Source organism: Numenius arquata, chromosome 2, assembly GCF_964106895.1.
Source record: "Numenius arquata chromosome 2, bNumArq3.hap1.1, whole genome shotgun sequence".
Classification (NCBI taxonomy): domain Eukaryota; kingdom Metazoa; phylum Chordata; class Aves; order Charadriiformes; family Scolopacidae; genus Numenius; species Numenius arquata.
In genome coordinates this window covers 120,337,725-120,358,883 of record NC_133577.1, presented here as the reverse complement: position 1 = coordinate 120,358,883, position 21,159 = coordinate 120,337,725, and the positions used below count along the sequence as shown (strand labels likewise).

General features: G+C 36.7%; 1 protein-coding gene across 2 annotated transcripts in view; it reads right to left on the bottom strand.

Moving 5' to 3' along the window:
* Positions 1-744: 744 nt before the first annotated feature.
* The window catches only part of GNAI1 (G protein subunit alpha i1), a 37,189-nt gene continuing 16,774 nt past the window's right edge, over positions 745-21,159 (bottom strand). The window contains exons 2-9 of one of the 2 annotated variants that reach the window (XM_074168788.1): positions 16,949-16,991; positions 16,730-16,871; positions 11,969-12,126; positions 10,053-10,181; positions 4,839-4,968; positions 3,791-3,944; positions 2,660-2,875; positions 745-2,558 (exon numbers count right to left, since the gene is read on the bottom strand). In XM_074168788.1, coding sequence (XP_074024889.1) covers positions 2,685-2,875; positions 3,791-3,944; positions 4,839-4,968; positions 10,053-10,181; positions 11,969-12,126; positions 16,730-16,871; positions 16,949-16,991 — 947 coding nt within the window. In that variant the 3' untranslated portion in view covers positions 745-2,558; positions 2,660-2,684. Of the gene's footprint in view, positions 2,876-3,790; positions 3,945-4,838; positions 4,969-10,052; positions 10,182-11,968; positions 12,127-16,729; positions 16,872-16,948; positions 16,992-21,159 lie in introns of both variants that reach the window. The other variant, XM_074168789.1, reaches the window with a different exon arrangement.

Genomic DNA, 21,159 nt, shown 5'->3' with positions numbered 1-21,159 from the left:
GTATAACTCCCTACATATACTAAATTTATAATATTTGAAGTAATCTGAAAGAATATCTAAGCTAGTAGAGGGAGCTTCCTTGAGTAAGGCTAGAAAAAGCAGTTTGCCTGGATACTTTGCATGAAGAAATGAGAGGAATGGAGAACTGGACGAGAATAGAGGCTCAGGCTGCTCAGGGACAAGACTGTCCTCAGACAGCGACAGACCTGCAGGATTTCCTCCATGTTTTGTAGTGCTCTGACTGAGAGCAGCCTCCTGACACAACAGAGGTGGAGTGGAGCCTTATTACAACTGCACTGAAAACTGTGTGGCTCCCACTATGGCACATAAATCCTCCTGTAGCTTTTCCTAGAGCAGTAGCCGAGGCTGACAGCTTTCATCTCAGGACAAAGATTGATCAACCAGCACAGAGCATCTACAGGGAAACATACCTGCTGCCCACTCAACAAATCAGAAAAGACACGCTCGCCTGCCTGGACTAGGAAGCAAAAGTATTTCACAGTTTTGTTCTGTCTCAAGATGCAAATACTTGAGAAAACACCAGTTATGAAACTCCAAAAATTGTCCAATTGAAGGCGCTAGGAACAACAGTAAAGGCATGCTCATTTTCATTTTATTCTTTCTTGCATAAAGTTTTTGAATTTACCCTTGACTTTTTATCTTCCTATTTTTACTACCTAGTTATCTTCACAGGATGGATGCAAAAAGACTTCCATCAGCACATTTAATGAAAAACATTTCTTTCAGGCAAGGCACAAAATTTAGATTTATTTATGTAATTTGCTTAATCCCAATTTTTGTTTTACATTAAGTACAAAAACCAACTTGAACGTAGGTGTAAATACAATTTCCACAAAGTAGTTCAATGAGATTCAAAATCAGTTACGTATCCAGAACTGTAAAGCACAATTAAGAGCAGCCTAAGATATACAGATTGCTTACCATAACTGCTGAAATAGCTCATAATGTATGAATATATTTAACAACCTCCAGTAATAAGTTATTTCCTTTCTAATCTTTCATTTGAAACGCATTTAGCAATTCTGTACCTAACGAAGCATTAAAGAATGAGAAGTGCAGACAATTTTTACTCAAGCTATATGAGGCCTAAATGAAACACATACACAATCAAAAATTAAATAACAGTGACTTAAATATTTTGGTTGAACATTTCTAAGAACATAAATGCTAAGATAACAGAAACATAGCAACAGGTGCAAAGACTGATTTACTTCTCAAAGAACCTACGGTGTACTGTAGCTGCCGGAAATATTTTAACAATTATAGAAAAATCATATTTCCAAGTTTGGTACGTTCATATTTTCTAGATGACATACATTTAAGACAACCATCCATGAACTTATTTACAAATAGAAGCTTATTAATTTTAAAATCTGTATAAAAAAATCAGTTTTGGCACTACTGATAAGGCAATGGATAAGATAGCAAAACACATAATGAAAGCATAACCAGAAGAAAATCATATTCTTTAACTTCTTATTTAAAGAAACCGTGAGACTTTAATTATAACTAAAGAGGAAATTAAAGAATCAGCATTTGCAAGTCACTAAAACACCCTATCCAAAATACTGAAGATTCTTTTTATATGCAACAGGAAATTGCTTTAATCTGTGAAGCCATTGTGCCATGTCTTGTGGGAGAACCTGATACTTCTACGGTTATTAAATTATCAAACTAGTTTTATTACCAGAAAATAGCAAAAAGCTTAAGGAGAACATGATTTTACTTCTTAAGTAAGCAGAAAAAAAATTACTCTGAAGTTTGGCCTTTTTTCATGGTCTATAAAAAACCCCCAAAGATAATTTTGCCATTCACTCCACGGAGTAAAGACCACAGTTTCAAACTTTATTTTTATTGATGTGAATGCTTTTAACAACTTCCTTTTTGCATGTCCATCAACTTCAATGATAGTTGAACCTTAAAACTCAATTTCTCAGTGTTGCCACATTTGCACTGCAAAGACTGCAAGCCCAGATTTCATAAACTGTGGATTTCATTTAAATTTAAAAAATAATCTTTGCATTTATCTTAAATTTATAAAAAGATTTTTTCAAAACTTAAGGCAAAAAACAAGTTTTATTGGTTATGTTTCTTGAAGTCTGAGCAGGTGTACGAGGCTGTTTAAATATCAAAAAAGCTAACACCATATACAGTATTACCAACAAAAGTAAATAGGCAGCATGCACCCTTAAGATTAAAAGAAAATTTAATTTTACAAGATGTTTAAATAATCCAAAGGCAAAAAGTGTCTGTCTCCTCTAAGAGTATCTTCATAAAACATGGAAATTTTAGAGGACATCAAGTTACTAAAATATTCCGTTCAACGTTTATACAAATACATTACTACAATTATAAGTTTACATACAATCAACTGACATCTCAGTGTTAACTAATTACTTAAATTTACAAGACAAACATAAATAAAGCTGTTAAAACAGGCAAGTACAGTACTGATCTATCATTCAGCACAATGTATTTTGTATTTCTTTCACCTTGAAAAGAATCAGATAAGAATTGTGCGAAGTCATTCTCCAAACCTAGAAATAAAATAAAAGAGAATTAAGTATATCCATGTAGGTTTTACACAGCACTGGCATACTCCAAATGCCTAAGTCCTGTTTTCAGGCATGTAATTTACCATTTAGCAACTGTTTGTCTGGTTCTCAGAAGAGGCCACAGTCTTTAAGGTTATTTTTAATAATGACATCAGTTACAGCATCAAAAACAAACTGCACATTTTTTGTGTCTGTGGCACATGTGAAGTGAGTGTAGATTTCCTTCGTGTCTTTTCTCTTGTTCAGATCTTCAAACTGACACTGAATGTAAGCAGCTGCTTCTTCGTAAGTGTTTGAACCTAGAAGGAGAAAATTGCTTGGTAAAGGGGTTTCAAAATGAGAAAGAGTAAGGTGCATACTGTATCTTTGAAAGAAGTCGTTCTTTGGAAATAGTTAACCTAAACCTGAAGAGGAGTAATTCCACAGCCACTGCTTTAAGGTACCATAAATAAATCCTGAAGGAAACTTTTTAGATGCATTTTTAAGAATAAAAACTGAAGACTCAAATTCGAACTGCAGGAAGAGTCTTTCCATTTACTTCAGTGGCATACAAAAGTCATTAATGACCCATCACCATTCCCTAGATTAGGATATTTTGTTTCCTTCAAATCATTAACTTTCAATTGTTATGTTTTACAAGGTTTGGGTTTTTCCCAAACAACTTTGGCCATTTCTCCTAAGCTTTTACCTCCAACGTGCTATTTTATATATATTTTATATATAACGTGCTATTTTATAACACAGAATAGCCTGATGTTACAATGACAACGATACATAAAAAGGCTAAGACTTATATTAAATTGATTCATCTTCTTTTTCTATGTATTTCGTGAATAAGCCACCTACTTCTAACATGTATGTACACTCCCTGTTCAAATAAACTCCCATGTATCCTCAGGGATTCCTGCTAGTGAAAAAATTACATCTAAATACAAAAGTAGGAGGACGTCAGAAGAACAGAGTCAATAAATTAGGCTGAAAAGAGCTACAGCAGTAACATTTAAATGCTATCAGTGGATCAGCATTACTTCCCTGGTTAAAAAGACAAACCTGACTTAGCACTATTTTATTTGTGATCCATAAAACCACCACCCCCATCTTAAACTTTATTTAAATACTTTAGATACTTAGTTATTAAACTCCTCCTGATTTGTGCATCAAAAATGAGGTAATTTAACCTAAAATTACTTGACACTTGCACCCCCCTCCAATACCTGCATATTCAGGGTAGCAAATAGTGAGAGGACTCCTTTTGATTTTTTCTTCAAAAAGATCTTTCTTGTTCAGGAAGAGAATAATAGAAGTGTCTGTGAACCATTTATTGTTGCAGATACTGTCAAATAATTTCATGCTTTCATGCATCCGATTCTGTAATTGGAAAAAAAACCCAAACTCGTATTTTATCAGACTGCAGTAATAAAATCGATACATATTTTTGATTAGTTACAAATTAGTTACCTCATAAGTTACAAAACTAAGTTTCTAGCATACAGAATCACATTTTACCACAGGGAAATAAAACACAGAGAGGCCAAGAGCACTACAAAGAATGCTTTCACAAGTAGGGTATAAGCAACTACTTTTTTTTTTCTCTCTCATTTCCAGGCTTAAGCTGTTTAGCATTTAAGAAATTGTTGGTGTGTTTTGACATTTTGCAGTACAGATATCCTACAAGAGTTGCTGAGTTACCTGAATTTGTCTTATATTGATTATATCTTCTGGAAACTGAATTTCTAGGTGAAATTCTGCACCTAGCTGAGATTCCAGCATAAGAATCTCTTTGAAAAAGGAGAAAGGAGCGGAGGGGATTGGAAGGGAGAAGAAAGAGAAAAATTTCTGGGTTGTTTTTTTTTCCCACATTTTCACAAATACTTCACATTTAGAAAGAAACAAAACCTGACAAATGAGGAAGGAAAGGGAAACAAAACAGGCTGTAAAGTACAAACAGGCAAGTCAAGCAATTTCTCATTATATAATTCTAGCATCCATAAAGAGGCTAAAATGTGTATTCCTGACAAACTATCCTCAGTAATTTATGTGTCCTTTGAAACATGGAAAAGTGTAGCTGAAGCGAATACTTGTCTCATAGTATTCCTTCTGAGAATAAGGAAATTCTCTCACCATTTCTCTCGGACCTTTTACAGAAAACCCATATACCTTGTAAAGCAGCAATACTCCAAAAAATGTATTTATAGCTTTCCTTTCAAACTTATTTAGTTTCTACCCAACAACTATTCCCATCTCCAACATTAAGGTACTTGCCATTTCCTCATCTTCAGCCAAGACCAAGTCATAATCACTTAAAGCCACACAAAAAATAATTGCTGTAACACCCTCAAAACAATGAATCCACTTCTTCCGCTCTGATCTTTGGCCTCCAACATCAAACATTCTGCAAAACAGAAGTGCAAAGCAGGGAATGAACTTTGGAATTTCTAGCTTTCTGAATATTAACCAATAAAAGCTGAAAGTATCAGCTGTGTAAGTCTGGTCACAAAATTTTAAAACTCAAGAATCTGCAACATTTATTACTATTTGATGTCTTAATATAAAAAAATACAGGTTTAATAAAGCCTTAAAAGTCATCTTACACATTTTACAAAACATGAGAAAGTGAGAGATGAAAGCAAAACAAAACTGATTATTTACAAATAATTTGTACTACATTTCATTAACAAAGTTAATTGCAATCTATAAAAAATAAAAACACACAGCTAGCTTTACTACTTGTAAACTAGATGAAACCGTTAGTCAAGCTTTAGCCCAAATGAATAAAGTACTGATCAACAATGTAAGATTCTTTAAGAGCAGTGATGTCTGTTTTAATACTTGGAAATAACGCAATACCAAAGAAGCTGGATACAAGTAACACCGACTTGAAGATTGTTGGTTTAGTATTCTGAATATAAATATATAAAATCAATTTTCACTTTCTCAAATTTAATCTGGAATCACTAAGTCCTGGTGAGTTTAGCTTCTCTCTCTCCTAAAACAAAGTCCAACTTTATCTATTTTTGAACTGTCCATGTTTAAATGGGGTATTTAAGAGACAAAATTCTTTTCAAAATTCCCTTAAAGGAAAAATAAGCATTACCTAATAAAAATAATCATTTTCCCTCTAATAAATGCATTTTTTTTTGAAATGCAGTTAAGTGGGAAAACTGAGCTATAAAGGTGAATTTTGTTTCTTTAGAATTCTTAGCTTAGCAGAAATAGAGCAAGAGGAAAAGACCACATTCCAGAACTCAACAACAGAGGATCAGGAAATTAGCATGATATGAATGGATTTGCTTTTCTCTGCTATCTAAATGCTTTAAATGGCCATTTACTAGCTATTATGGGCTACAGCCACTCTGAAAGACAGAACTTTCATTAGATATCATTAGGAACTTCAAATATTTTGCAAGCTAGATAAATAGCATCCTGATATAATGAAATGTGAATCAGGCTGGGGGGGGTGGGATGGGTGGGTGTGGAGATGGACAACCAACACCAAAAAAAAGATGAAAAGGAGACAAACAGCGATATCCTGAAATTCAGTGATATATACATTATAGGACCTTCTCAAAGAGAGAGAATACAGACTTTTTCCACCTATCCCTTTCTTATCACAGAAAAATTCTGTTGCCTCAAATTCTCGCGATGACTTACAGCTTCAAAACAATGCAAATATGTCACATATTCCTTCCCTCGCAATGTCAGTCAGCACTCCATCATGCAAAAATAATTTTTCCTCCTACTGACAAGGAAATGCAATTATTCCTTTTAAAAGAGGCCTGATTTTTGTCTTCAGGGGTTTTCACAAGTAATTTTAATTTTTCCTACATTGTCACAAGAAAAGAGCTTAGAATTCAGTAGGTATGAAAATGTTCAAATAGGAGAAGGAAGAGAAAGAAAAGAAGACAGACCAGTTCCTACATCTCCATCTTTTTTGCTGTAAGTAGCAGAATGGCCAGCTCTATCATGAAAGCCTTATTTGGGTAAAAATGTCACATGAACAAGAGAAATCCAGACCAGAACAGCAGTTGTTAAGATGCATAGTTAAGATTCTTGTAAAGATATTCCAGCATGGCCTAAAATCATTCACAATTTTATTAGTAACAAGGCTACCACGTTGATGGTTTCTTGTAGACAGTAGGGCATGTAGGATAACAACAGTGAATCTCATTCTTTATAGGACAGAAGACAATACAAGACAGAAAAATTAACTAAGAAATTGAACAAGAAAATTGCTCCTTTTATTTTTTGTGGACATCAGCTTCTAAGGAACATGAGAAATCAAATGCTTTGTACTGATGGCAATACTGTAATATCAATCTGCATGGGTCTCGCCTAGTTCAATAATATCTTACCGCACTGCATAATAATATCTTATTTGCACTGCTCACTGCAAAAATATTACTCCTAAGATGGTAACTGAGAGGTATAAGAAAACGAGGCACAACTTCCCATGTTGATAAAGAACTGTTGTAAAAAGTATTCTTTCAAAGAACAGGCAAAATATGTAAAGAGTAGGGAAAGCATCTTCCTTCAGAGGAGAGGAGAGAAAGTAAGAGAGAGACTTATGAGTTGAAAAGAAACTAATGAAATATTAATAATAATAATAATAATAAGAGAAAAATAATAATCTTAATAAGATAATAATGATATATATATATATATATACACACAAAACCAGTGTTGAGGTCCCAGGACGATTATCACATCTCTGGCAGGCACTGGGAAAGTCCTAGACTGGACTCAGCAATAGACTGGAGCGGAACTGGATTCAGGAACCCACAGATCGGGATTAAAGGCAGACAAACAGAACGAGCCCTCTTCAGACTCCAGCCATTGAATAAAGGGACTGAACCCTTTGGTCTCTCAGCTTCTATTTATACTAAGCATGATGCCCATGCGATGGAATACCTCATTGGTCAGTTTCGGGTATTATATCCCCAGGAATATCCCTGTCCTGTCTGCTCCTCACCGCAGATGTGACCCCTTCCACTTCCAACCCTCCAAACAGGGCACACAACAAAGTTAGTGTTCTTGGTTGTTACAGCAATAAGTACAAGGAGCCTCTCTGCATTCCATTCCTTGGCATTCACTACAAACATTAGACCTTATCTGCTAGAAGCGGACACTGTCTGAAAAATATGCTGTTAATTTCAGAGCGCTAGAAGAGGCTTAACTGAAAAGTAAAATTACTGAAAAGAAAAACGGTTCTGTTTTAGATCAAACCAGGATAGATACATACCTGGAAAGTCTCACATACTACTCAGTTATTAAAACTGACCTGTATTTTTTATTTTCCCCCTTTCCTGTTTTCCCCGGGCTGCAAGATTGCAGGGGGGGCAGGAAGATAAAAAAAAACCTGCCAAATTGATATTAGCATACTACATGACTAGGTAAATTGCATTAGAAAGGATTCAATTACAGTTGTTACTTTTAGAAATCTTCAAGTGTTCTGAGTTGCTAGATTTTTATTTCAAAAAAAACAGCAAAAATAAGTAAAGAAGGAAACAAATGAGAAGAAAAACAAAGACCCATGGCTTTCTGATCAAAAACTGTCAGAAACATCATAACCTCTAATGAGGTCTACTTGGGTATACTGTCGTGCAAGTGACAATGCTCATTCCCCATTTAATGTTCTACAATGGAATAATGCCATCTTAAAAACATTTTAAAGATTACTCTTGTTAGAATTTTAAGGTGAAAAAAGGGCTCCTTAGAAGTGTTCCTTACCTTCAGAGATTGAGGGGAAATCACTGGATATCACCTTATATAAACATAAGTCCGCCACCTACTTAGTTCTCAAATAATTAGTGATGGCTGCACCCATAGGAAGATATTTCATACTTCTGTCAATTCTAATGCTAATGTTTTATAATTTTGTACTAAGACTAAATTTCCATAAGAATTTCTTAAATTATCAGAACATTTCTACAAAATAAGGTGTTCTTTGAAGACAAAAGTAGTAAGCAATCAGATTCAACTTCTAAAATAGTCTATAGAAACAGGATGAAGATGACTTGCTATTTGCATTTTAGATTGAATCAATAATCAAAGCTATGCTAAGCGCTTTATAGAGAAGGCTGAAATGAGGCTCAACCTCAAAGAGCCTGAACACAAACAGCAAAACAGGAAAGAAAAGATAATGAAAAAAATAATTGAAGTACACAATATTGCACAGCTAGTCATGTTTATGTACCCTCACCTTGGTATAATCAAGCCTTTTATGCTTTTAGTTCATCTTAAAAGTTCTTTTCAATGTTATATAAGAGTATACTTCTTCAAGTCCTTCCAGTAACTCATTAAGCCTATTTTCTAAGGTACCTAAAATTCAAACACCTGTGGTACAGGTGTTTAAACAGACGTTACAGCTAAATACTTCCAAAGGCCTGTCTTAAAGTTACACATCTTATAGAAGTGTAATCATATGGTCCTTATAACAGTCCTAATAATCAGAAGAGACTGGATGTAGCTACCTGCCTACAAATTCATTGAGAATGTAGAAGAATTTAAACCCATCTATAATAGGGAACTCAACAAGAAACATTAGAAAGTGAGAAAATGGATAGCTCCTCAGCACACTGAAGACCTCTCTTGAGGCTTGGCTAACAACTACTCTCCTTAGGTTTGCAGGAGATTGCAAGATTTACCAGTATTTTGTATACTTAAACCATAAAACAAGGTAAAAAAAAAAATGTATTTCCACAGTACTGATGGCCCTGAAGCATCCATATTACAGTACTTGCTATGCATTTACACAGAAAAAAATATTTTTCATTAAGATACTAAACAAATATATTGTAAAGACATGCCGACAACAACCTCTACAGAATCAAAATGCAGGTGCAACATTAGTTTTAATGAGTTTTCTTTTCATTCTTCCAGGTCAGTCATAGGTAGATTATTACATTGATACTATCCTACGCTTTAACTCCAAAGACATTAATGATGAATGTTCTGAACATTTTAAGATTATTTTGTAAATCTCACATTACAGGAAGCATAAGTCACATTCTTTCATCACTAAAAGTACTACCTTAAAGTACAATATATATTTGAATTCAGTTCTTCAGGAAAATGAATTTACTCTTTCAAACAACACCAGCAAACAGTTACAAGCCTCCTGTTCTCCAACTGAATTTAAAGGGAAGGATCTTAATAGAAAAACAGCTATTTAACGTGGCAGAAAATGAGATTTAATTTACATATAAAATATTTTTACAAAAAGCTTTCAATAAAACCAAAGCATTTATTACTTAATATCTGCATATTTATTCTGAGTTATGACAGGAGTTCCAACAACTCCCACAACCCTTCAGAAAATTAAGCAGAGCATGAGGAATTTTTTTTCCAAAAAAAATGAGAGGGGGGTATCAAAGTTGTGGTTAGACAAATTTGTTACATTTTATCATTGAAAGTCTATCCTCTAGAACCTTACAGAAACCGGAACAGACAGATGAACATGCAGCATGATTTACATACTTAAAATGAAGATCTTTGAAAGTAAAGTGAGTTTCCACTATTCCTGTGGTTTTCACTCTAGTCCTGAGAACATCCTGCTGGGTTGGAATGTAGCTGGTTTGTGCTATCCTGTCCAAGTCATTCAAGTAGCTGAAGGTAAAAATAAATACTGCTTTCAGTTATCATAAAACAGTAACACAGTAACTACAAATAATTACAGAAGTCCTAGGTCCATTCATTATACCATGCTTGACTTCCATAGAATAGCTTTCTCTAAGACACATTTATTTCCCTCAATTTTACAAGGTTTTTTGAAATAAGCTGTAGAGACAAAAAGATACTTCATCCTAGAAGAAAGAAAAGTTATGCAATTGATTCCACTACAAAGAATTCTTCTTTTGAGATCCCAAAATGCAAACATGGTTCCATGCACACCGATGTTATTTGCACTAACTAGAACTCCTTCATCTTTGTAAATTACTAAACTATAAGTTACTTTGAACTATAACCAAAGCTCCAACTTACCCTGGATACAACCCAGAACTTGGTTTTTCTAGGTTGTTGTGGTGAGAATTAATGTGTTTAACAAAATTCTTAAAACAAAAAAATTAACTTTCTATTGAGAATTTCTAATTGCACACTTTTTTTTTTTTTTACAATCATGTACTTTCATTGCCAAAATTCTTGTGACATAGGTCAAAAAGCCCAATGTTTCTAAAGACCTTATAAATCTTATTTGTGCTTTTCCCACAGTAAATAGGGAAGGCATTATGTTCTTCTTTCAGTCTAACCAGAAGTTAGCAATTTTAAGGATACAATTGTACAGCTAGAAGAATGGTTTTCCTATGAAAGTGGAGGCAAATCTATCTAAAACAACAAAATAGAACAGAGGAGGTTAGTAGAGGAAAGTAAGTCAGTGATCCTCCAAATGAAGTGCTCCATATTGAAGAAAAGTTTATGCAAGTGCTATTTCTAAGTCAAGAGATCTGTTATCGTGAGCTCAGCTTATTGCCATCTACATTCTGTACCCTTCAAAGAACTTCAGCAAACAAGTATCAATCATGCTGAAGTGTCAGCATTATTTCAATACAATCTGACCATGTTTCCATTCATTCACATGCCTATAATTACGCTACTTCAGCTGTAGTCTTCTCAGTAATCTTACCTGCATGTTGTTTATTTATGTACAGTTATTCTAAAGAACAGAAGCACCTTATGTTAAGGAAAGTGAAAAACAACTTCAAACACTACAAATCAATTCAGCTTTAAAAAATTGCCCTACAAGGCCAGTATCACTGCTGTGTCATTCTTTACCATCTTACCTCTCCCGCAAGGGACTCTTCCTTGCTGCCTTACCATTACTTGCTGCCATCATATCTTATTTCTTACACCCTTGATTCCTTACTATTTTATTTTTTTAATAAGCACCCCAGCATGGAAGACACATCCTGACTGTTACCTTTGCTCAACCCATTTATAACAGAGACCATTAATTAACAAAGAAAATGCAGCGTTGTTGAATAACAGAAGAAACTCTATTGTGAACATGAAAGTAGTATCCTTGGTTAACACAGATTTACATCACGTTTCAAGTTTCCTGGACATGTCCAGATACTAACAGGTATTGAGTTATATTTTTGTAATAAAAATGCTACGTAACATATTAAAGCATTTTTAAGCAATTTTTGTCTTCCTCAAGAGGAAGAAACAACAGCTCAGCACATGACTCAAATTCATAATTATACCACACCTCAACCTCTACAACCCCGAAGGTTCGTTGCAGCATTTTGACCCAAGATAGAGGACAGTATCTTTGTCTGGATACTTCTATATTTTCCATCTACATGGGAGCAGGGTTGCTGAAAAAGATGAGATTTCTATTCCTTTAGCTACTACTTACAACACAAAGAGGGTCTTGTTTGTCACATAGTACTTACTAGGCAGCAGAGTCATTAAGCTGGTATTCTCTGGATCTGTTGAAACAAGCTTGAACTCCACTGTCTTTCCACAGTCTCTTGATAACTCCAGCAAGCTCTGCAGTCATAAATCCTTCCTCTGCTGCTCCAGCTAACACAAAGAGTTGCCGAGCATCATCCTTTAGGATGTAAACAGAAAGTGGAGAGACAAATACTGAGAAATATAACCTAAGTATTATCATCTAAAAACTATATTCAGCAAATGAGCTACTTTCTTAACCTGGTAAATGTGAATGTAACCAAACCAAAAAATGTGAAGGAAAACAATTGGATTTAGTGTTCTGCATAGGGTATAAATTCCCATATTTTTCAACAGAAAGACTAGTTAACCAAATTTCTCATTAGCTGATAAAGCTTCTTCTGATCCGTTTATAACTTGAATTAAGCTTCTACAAACCAAACCAGTAACACATTTTGTGCACAAGTCTCAAGTTAACCTTATTTGTTTATCAAACATCACAAACCGAATAGAAAGGTTACAATGCATACTAGAACCTTCAGAAATGCGGATGTATTTTGACTGACTGAAGAGAACATATTATTCACTTACGCTTCAAAAACCAACTTTCTTTGAAAGTGACAAATGATTACTTCTTAAAGCCCTTCAGATAAAACAGTTACAAATATCCATTACCTTAACTTTTCTACAGAGACTAAGTTTTTTTGGTAATGCAAATTTCAAAATTTTTAAGATGGCAAATGCTGGATTTTAAGACTATGTATAATGACTGCCTTTGAGAGTGAGGCTAATGGAGTACAGGATGCCAATCCACCAGTGTCCTGTAGCAGAATTTGACCAGCTGGCTACCTTTATCCATTGATTGAGGAAAGAAACTTAAAAATGTTAGACCTGTAAGGCATTGGAAAAAGAGGATAGCAGCTGTGTAGAGGAAAGAGATCCACATTAGTACTCTCCTGTGGTAGCTGCTTGACCTTGGTTATTAGTCGTATGTGATCTAATGCCAAGGTATGTCAGCCAGAAAAATCAGCATACTTGTGGCTTGTAACTACTACCCAGAGCATGTACTGTTTGCCCAATAATTACAAGAAAGAAAACAGATGATACTAGAAAGGAAGGACGAGAAAACAGAGATTTAGGCACATCAGCTGTGAACTGAAAGTATTTCAAGAAAGGACTAAAACAATCAACATATAAGGTTATTCTCACAGAACAGTAAGTGTAAATATAGATACTAATCTGTAGAAAAATCCAGTTGTCACCTTTACTATTCAAACAATAAGCTGTGAAAAAACCCCACATTTTCAGGATAAGCACAGAAAGTACTGATTGTTCCAAAGATATTGTCTGCTGTAGACTTAAATAATCAAAGATTATGACAGCTAACAGGGAAATTGTTTGCAGATGGATTGAGTAATACTGATATTCACAGCCTGAAAACAAAGAGCTTACAGTTCAGTCAACTCAAAGCAAACTTGAAGAGATTTACTTATAACTGTATGTAAATATGCAGTTATACATATGAATGGCAGGTAACTGATATATAGTCCAAAAAGTCTTTTGAAAGCTAAAATAGCTACAAATCTAAAAATGAACATTTGTCAAACAAATTAACGGAATACCAATTACTGTACATGCATAGGACAAATTGTGGACAACTAATGAAAATTCAATCTATTGCACCAATAATTACATAAAAAAACAGAGTAGTAAAGATCAAAGAGTTAGATAGTTAGATCTCACTGGTTGTAGTTTGAGCAACATGCCTGCATTAAAGAAACCCGAATGACAATTCTGACGCTGAATAGTGTTTGTAGATGCAAATGCCAAGGACCTACAACTCATAAAAGCAGATCTTGAAGAAAAGCCAATATATTAAGACACATGACGGAAACAGCTTAGAAACTGACAGTCAATTTTGTCATGAATGATTAGTCATTTTATACCTAACGTGGTCTGACTTTCAAACATACAAAATAAACAGCTCTAAGACAGAGGGAATGGGAAAGGGGAGGTAGAACAAGAGAATCCATTTCAGCTTTTTTAAAAGCCCAAACATCAAAATAAAAAAGGGATCTCTGTTACCCCCATACTGCCTTTTCTAAGGATGGCAAGTACTACAGATACCACAAGTGAGGTAGTATGCGATGTTCAAATCCTATTTTCATTATTAACTAATGTTAGATACTTTCCTTTAATTATACTGGAATGGGGCAGCTTCCTCTCTAGGTGTCACTATTTTTATACCAGATTTCACAAATGAGATAACATAAAAAAAACTAATTTAAGCATCTCTCTAGCTAATTAGAGCAAATCTTATATTCAAAAAGTGTTCCATGGTCTTTTAAAGCACATTCACTACATGTCTCTCAAAACATACTTTCTGCATTAGTACTGAAATGTCCTGTAGGACAAAGGAAGATACACCAGTCTTGAGACTGACCATTACTGAAGCTGCTGGTGTAATCTGTGCTCCCTTGATTCAATAGCTTTAAAAAAGATAAAGTTCAACTCGCTGCTTTACCATTAGTCTTATGACAGAAATAAGAGTATATGATTTTTCCAAAGAAACTTACTCTATTTAGAGTAAAACCCTGAAAAATTCCCCCCAGAAATTTAAGGAAAAGTCTGAATGTAACAGTTTTCCTCAGGAATTACAATTTTGAGCTTTTTTTTTCCAAAAAATGAAAAAATTACAACAAAACAGAATAAAATTTAAAAGGCTATACTGTAATAATTGAGGAGTAACCATATTATTTTTTTTTAAACATGACTCTGATGCATAACAAAGTCTGAATTCCTTTTTTCATTTCTGACTTTACGATTGGAAAAAATCTAGTACTGACGTTCCATAGCAGTGTTGCTCTGAAAAAAGAGCTTGGACCACAAAAACCTGCATTAGTGCAAAGGGATGGACAGCTGTTTTGAGATTATCCCTGACAAAAATTTGCCTCATCATTTATACAGCTCTCTGAAGTCGACAAACTCAGATGACTTCACACTGATATCATACATAAAATAGCCCTCAAAATCTTGTTAGTCATTTTATCTGCTAACACCTAAATTTACTCCTCCTCCGTTTTCTCTTACTATGTATTTAGTAACATGAGTCTACCATCTGCCTCTTTCCAACATTAACTGCCAGACTCCAGAGAGGACTCCATTGCACAAATACTGAACTAACATGCGATAAGATACTGTTGCTGCCCTGGAAAACCTTGGTCTTAAAGGAAGACAACCGCAAACATGAGAACAAATGTAGAGAGGAATAACCAATGAAAATGAAGCTTTTATTATGTTTACATTTGAAGAGGTTTCAGGTAGAATTACCATATGTACATAAAATAATGTCTATCAAAGAGCAAAATGAAAATTAACTAATAATTCATGACTGCCAATCAGATATAGATTTCAGATACAACTTTATGACCCACTTTATGTAAACTTATGAATGCTTACCTTCCTTATGACAACCATACATAATGCACTTCACAAGGACACTGAAGGTATATTCTCTAATATTTATAAATTGCTTTTGCAGCAATCAATAAGATCTTGAACACAGGACTTTGTCATGAATGAAGACTTTACATACCATTTCTTATTTTTCAAGACCCTCCTCTCCTTCCAAACTGTAATTCAACCTTAACATAATGGAAAGAACTTAATTATGACAAAATATCCCTCCGACTACCTTACATACTTATTTCAATACATGAATAGCAAAAAAGAAAATCCTTCCTCCATCTTCCCTGCAAGACAGTGATAATGTGGCTAGGTCCTGCTTCAAAAACCATACTATTCAGCATTCCATACTCTGACATTGGTTTCTACGGAAAGAAACAAAGGCACACATCCCAGACTAAGTTGCAATGCTATTCAGACTAACAACTTAGTAATTTCAACACTGCAGCACAGAGCAGATTCCTGTAACCAGAGGTCAAGCAAAAACACTTAAGCTAACCATTTTAGAGATTCAGAGCCTCTAACCTCCTGACCAGACGTGGACTTAATTAGGGTCACCACAGGTAAGAGTATAGGGTTAGGACTGGAGAAACAATAAGCCAAAAGAATCAATTCTGTAGAGTAGCTTCAATAGGTGGAATGGCAAATAGACCCATCAGAGGGTTTGTATGCAGGACATGTCTCCTATTTCTTGGGAAAAATCCTTAATCTGTATGGTATCATGAAAAAATGGGATACCAGCAGCAGGGCTATGCCCGTGTCTCTGCTTTGAGTACAATAAAGTCCTCCACATTGGAAATCAGTATGAAATAGGATCAAGGTCAGGGGCCAGAAATGTTTTAGGCACCGCTGTACCTATGATCTAATTGAGAAGTGCAGGCAGTAGCTAGATGCCTACCTATTTAAGCTATGTTTTTTACGGAACATGAAGATGTCTAGCTTAAATGACTTACAGAACATAACGGCCCACAAGCCTCTACAAATAGAGACATGACTGCACAGTTTAATGTGTTTCAAAAACTTCCTAAGACTCAGATGTTTAGTTCCCCAAATTTAGATGGAATTTGGAGAATTGTGTCTAAACCAAATAGCTGTCATGAATCAACTCACTCTTGATTGCTCTGTAGGTCACCTTGCCATGTAAGGACCAATGGCATTTAGTTTTCAGTCAAACTTTGTACCCGACAAAGACGACTTTGGGATATCAAGAGATTTTTTTTCAGGAAATAGTAATGGACAAAAATTGAAAATGAATGAATATTTCAGATGTATATCTGTGTGTATACTTCAATACTCACAGCCCTGGTTGGATCACCAAAGTCTATCTTCAACCTCCCCATTGCTCTAATGATAGCAATAATGGACTGAATGGTGTTACTGTAGACAACAGCTTTGTACTGTTTACATTCTTCTTCTGAATAACCAGCTTCGTGGATAATCCTACGGAAGGAAAAAAAGTAAATTCTCTATTCAAATAAAAAATATATTTCTCTATCATAGTATTTTACCATACTTACTTCATTTGTTTGACAATAGTGCTTTTCCCTGATTCACCAGCTCCTGAAAAATAAATGTGTGAAAATTCATTAAAGTAGACTTTTATTGATCTTTGAAAAAAAATTTAGTTTCTGTGCTTCAAATACTTAACCAATATTAAAACCTTCAAGAGTTACAAGTACATTTGTTACAAATTAATTTTTAATACCAAAATGTGTCTTGAGCTGAAAGTTTCAAAATCAAGACATTTTAAGAACAAATCATTCAGCTCTAAGAAATCTTTGCTTTTCTTTTTACAGAAGCAAGCATCATCTTTACAGTCCTTTACACAGTGTGCTGGTGTTTCTAATACAAACAGATAATCAGTTGCTCAACTTCAAAGGGGTCTGAAGCTCCATTCCTCTAACGGCCTTTTTAAACAACATCTAACCAAAAACATCATTTGTAAGTTCTTCACACTGTATTAATGGTCTTCAGTGTTGTAAAATGAACCTCTTCAAACTCTTCAGGGTTCTAGTCCTTGTAACCATCTTTTGGACCTTGCAAGAATAAACCAATGCAGTCAGACTACTTTTTGTCAGAACAGATTGCATGAGGTTTGCCAGACATGCTGACAGCATTCTCAATGCTTAACAATTTTTTTTTTTTCAAAAAAAAAAAAAAAAAAAAGCAAGCACGCTATGCTAAAATACAAAGTTTACAAAAAACAATTAGTATGTCTGTCAGCAGACAGGGGAAAAAAATGCCGTTTTTTCTGTCTCAACAACCTTAGTTTACTTTATCTCCACTTTCTTTAGTCTGCTTCTTTCTCTGAAAAATGTACGGAACTCTTGAAGCTGTGATCTAACCCCTATAGACAGGGCACTCATGCTTTGTCTCTGACTTGCCCTGAATTCTCATATTTCCTCTTCCTCAACATGATTTTGCAGAAGCAAGTATAATCTTCACACAGTCTACAGGTGTTTCTCATACAAACAGATCACCAGCTGCCCAATTCCAATACAACCAAAGAAAACTCTCTTCTTTAGAGGTCACTGTGACCATGGGAAGCTACCGATAAAGGCTGTATTAATCTCCAAAAAAGGGGCAAAAAGGGGAATCTGAGGCATTATCAGTCAGCTTCACCCTGATCCTGTCACTAACTCTACAAAAAATACTCCTGGAATTCATTTCCAGGCACACGAACGAAAAGAAGGTGAATACAATTTGCCATCATGGATTTACAAAGTGCAAACTGTGCCTAATCTGGCAACTTTTCGTGAGGAAACAGCTGGTTTGGGGAATGAAGGACACCAACTGATGTCATTTACTTTGACTCTAATAAGGCTTCTGATGCCACCTCCCATAGCACCCTTGTACCAAACTGGGTAAGGTGTTTGAAAAACTGCCTACACAGCCAGACTTAAAGGTTTGTGGTCACAGTTTAAAATCTAACTGGAAACCAGACAGAAGAGGCAATCTTCAGGAGATGACACGAGGTTAATACAGTTCAACATCTTCAGCAATGACCTGAAAGCCAAGATGGAACACATCCACATCAAGTTTGCAGGCGACATCAGTCTGGGAGGCCAGGAAGTGGTCACAACATTGGAGAACAGAGGTGCTATTCAGAGTGTCCTCAACAAGCTAAAGGGTTGACCTGACCGCAATCTCACGACAGCGAATAGAGATAAATGTGAAGTCCTGCAAGTGGCACAAAATAACCCATGCAATAATACAGACTTGTGACTAACAGGATAGGATAGGCCTTGCAGAACACAACTGTGAGGATCAACAACCTGAAGAGCATGAATCATGGATGATTCATGGAGCAGATCCTCTTGGAATCTCTGCTAAGGCACATGGAAAATAAGGAGGTGATTGGAGACAGCCAGCATGGCTTCACCAAGGGCAAATCGTGCCTGACAAATTTGGTGGCCTTTTACAATACCGCCACAGGCTTGGTGGACAAGGGCAGAGCAACAGACGTCATCTACCTGGACTTATGCAAAGCATTTCACACTGTCCCGCACAACATCCTGGTCTCAAAATTGGAAAGTCATGGGTTCGATGGATGGACCACTCGGTGGATAAGGAACAGGCTGAATGGCCACACTCAAAGGGTTGTGATCAATAGTTCAATGTCCAATTGGCGGCCAGTGACGAGTGTAGCTCCTCAGGGGTCGGTACTGGGACCAGTGCTGTTCAACATCTTTGTCAGAGACATGGACCGTGGGATAGAGTGCACCCTCAGCAAGTTTGCCAACGACACAAGCTCGGTGGCACGGTCGACACGCTGGAGGGAAGGGATGCCATCCAGAGGGACCTGGACAGGCTTGAGAGATGGGCCCATGCAAATTGCATGAAGTTCAACTAAGCCAAGTGCAGGGTCCTGCACCTCGGAAGTGGCAATCCCAGGCACAAATACAGGTTGGGTGGAGAATGGCTGGAGAGCAGCCCTGAGGAGAAGGACTTGGGGGTGTTGGTGGATGAAAAGCTCAACATGAGCCGGCAGTGCGCACTGGCAGCCCAGAAAGCCAACTGCATCCTGGGCTGCATCAAGAGAAGCGTGGCCAACAGGTCATGGGAGGTGATTCTACCCCTCTACTCTGTGCTCGTGAGACTCCACCTGGAATACTGTGTCCAGCTTTGGAGTCCTCAACACAGGAAGGACATGGAACTGTTGGAACGGGTCCAGTGGAGGGCCACGAAGATGATCAGAGGGATGGAGCACCTCCCCTATGAAGACAGGCTGAGAGAGCTGGGGTTGTTCAGTCTGGAGAAGAGAAGACTCTGGGGAGACCTCATAGCAGCCTTCCAATATCTGAAGGGAGCCTACAGGAGAGCCGGAGAGGGACTCTTTGTCAGGAGATGTAGTGACCGGACAAGGGGTAATGGTTTTAAATTGGAAGAGGGGAGATTTAGACTAGGTATTAGGAGGAAATTCTTTGCTGTGAGGGTAGTGAAGCACTGGAACAGGTTGCCCAGGGAAGTTGTGGATGCCCCATCCCTGGAAGTGTTTAAGGCTAGGTTGGATGGGGCTTTGAGCAACCTGGTCTAGTGGGAGGTGTCCCTGCCCATGGCAGGGGGGCTGGAACTCGATGATCTTTATGGTCCCTTCCAACTCTAACCATTCTATGATTCTAAGAGTCAGTAATGGGCCCCTATGGCAATGAAGGTCAACCACATACCAGGCTGCTGCACTGGGTCTGGCTGGGATGGAGTTAACTCTCTCCACAGCATCCCGTACGGTGCTGTGCTTTGGATTTGTGGCTAAACCAGTGTTGATAACACACTGGTAGTTTTGCTATTGCTGGAAAGTGCATGCACAGCATCAAGACTTTTTCTCTTTTCCACTCTGTCCCCACCCCGAATGAGTAGGTTGGGGGTGGACAAGAGGTTGAGAAGGGACATAGCCACAACAACTAATCCAAGTTGACTAAAGTGATATTCCATAACACATGATGCTCAGCAGTAAAAGGTCAGGGAAAGAAGGAGGAAGGGTGGACATCTGTGGTTATGTGCTTGCCTTCCCAAACAACCATCATGCATGCTGAGACCCTGCTTTCCAGAAAGTGGCCGAACATCTGCCTCCCAATGGGAAGTAGGGAATTAATTATTTTTGCTTTGCTTATGTGTGCAAGCTTTTGCTTTCCCTATTAAAACGTCATTATCTTTATCCATGAGTCTTCTAACCTTTTTTCTATTCTCTCCTTATCCCGAGGGAGAGGACAGTGATCAAGCAGCTGTATAGGTGTTTGTGTTGACCAGAGCCAACAGCTACCACTGTTGCACTGGCAAAACTGCAGTCAAGTCAAAAGAAGCTGTTATTCCCCAGCAGCCAGCGTTCATGATGTTGTATGAGTACAGTGTACTGTTCCCCTCCTCAGCACCCAGTAAATGAGATAGTGATAAACTAGAGGAAAAATAGTAGAAGGACATGTAGTTGATTAAAGGGCTGGTGATCATGGCAGACAAGGAAAAGCTACACAAAACTGGGCTTTTTAATCCTAGAAAGACTACCGGGGGAAGGTGGTGAGGTGGGGTGTGTGTCCAATTGCTGTCCTCTCCATAAAATCCACTTACGAGCGCTGAAGACAAAAGCAAACTTCTCAGAGGTACACAACAAAAAGATGCGAGGCAATCAAGAAGCTGCATCACAGGCAGTTTTACAGAGATAAAAGGGGGCAAGGAACCCCATGCAAAAAGCTGAGTACCAACTTAAGCACCAATTGGAACCAACTGCACATAA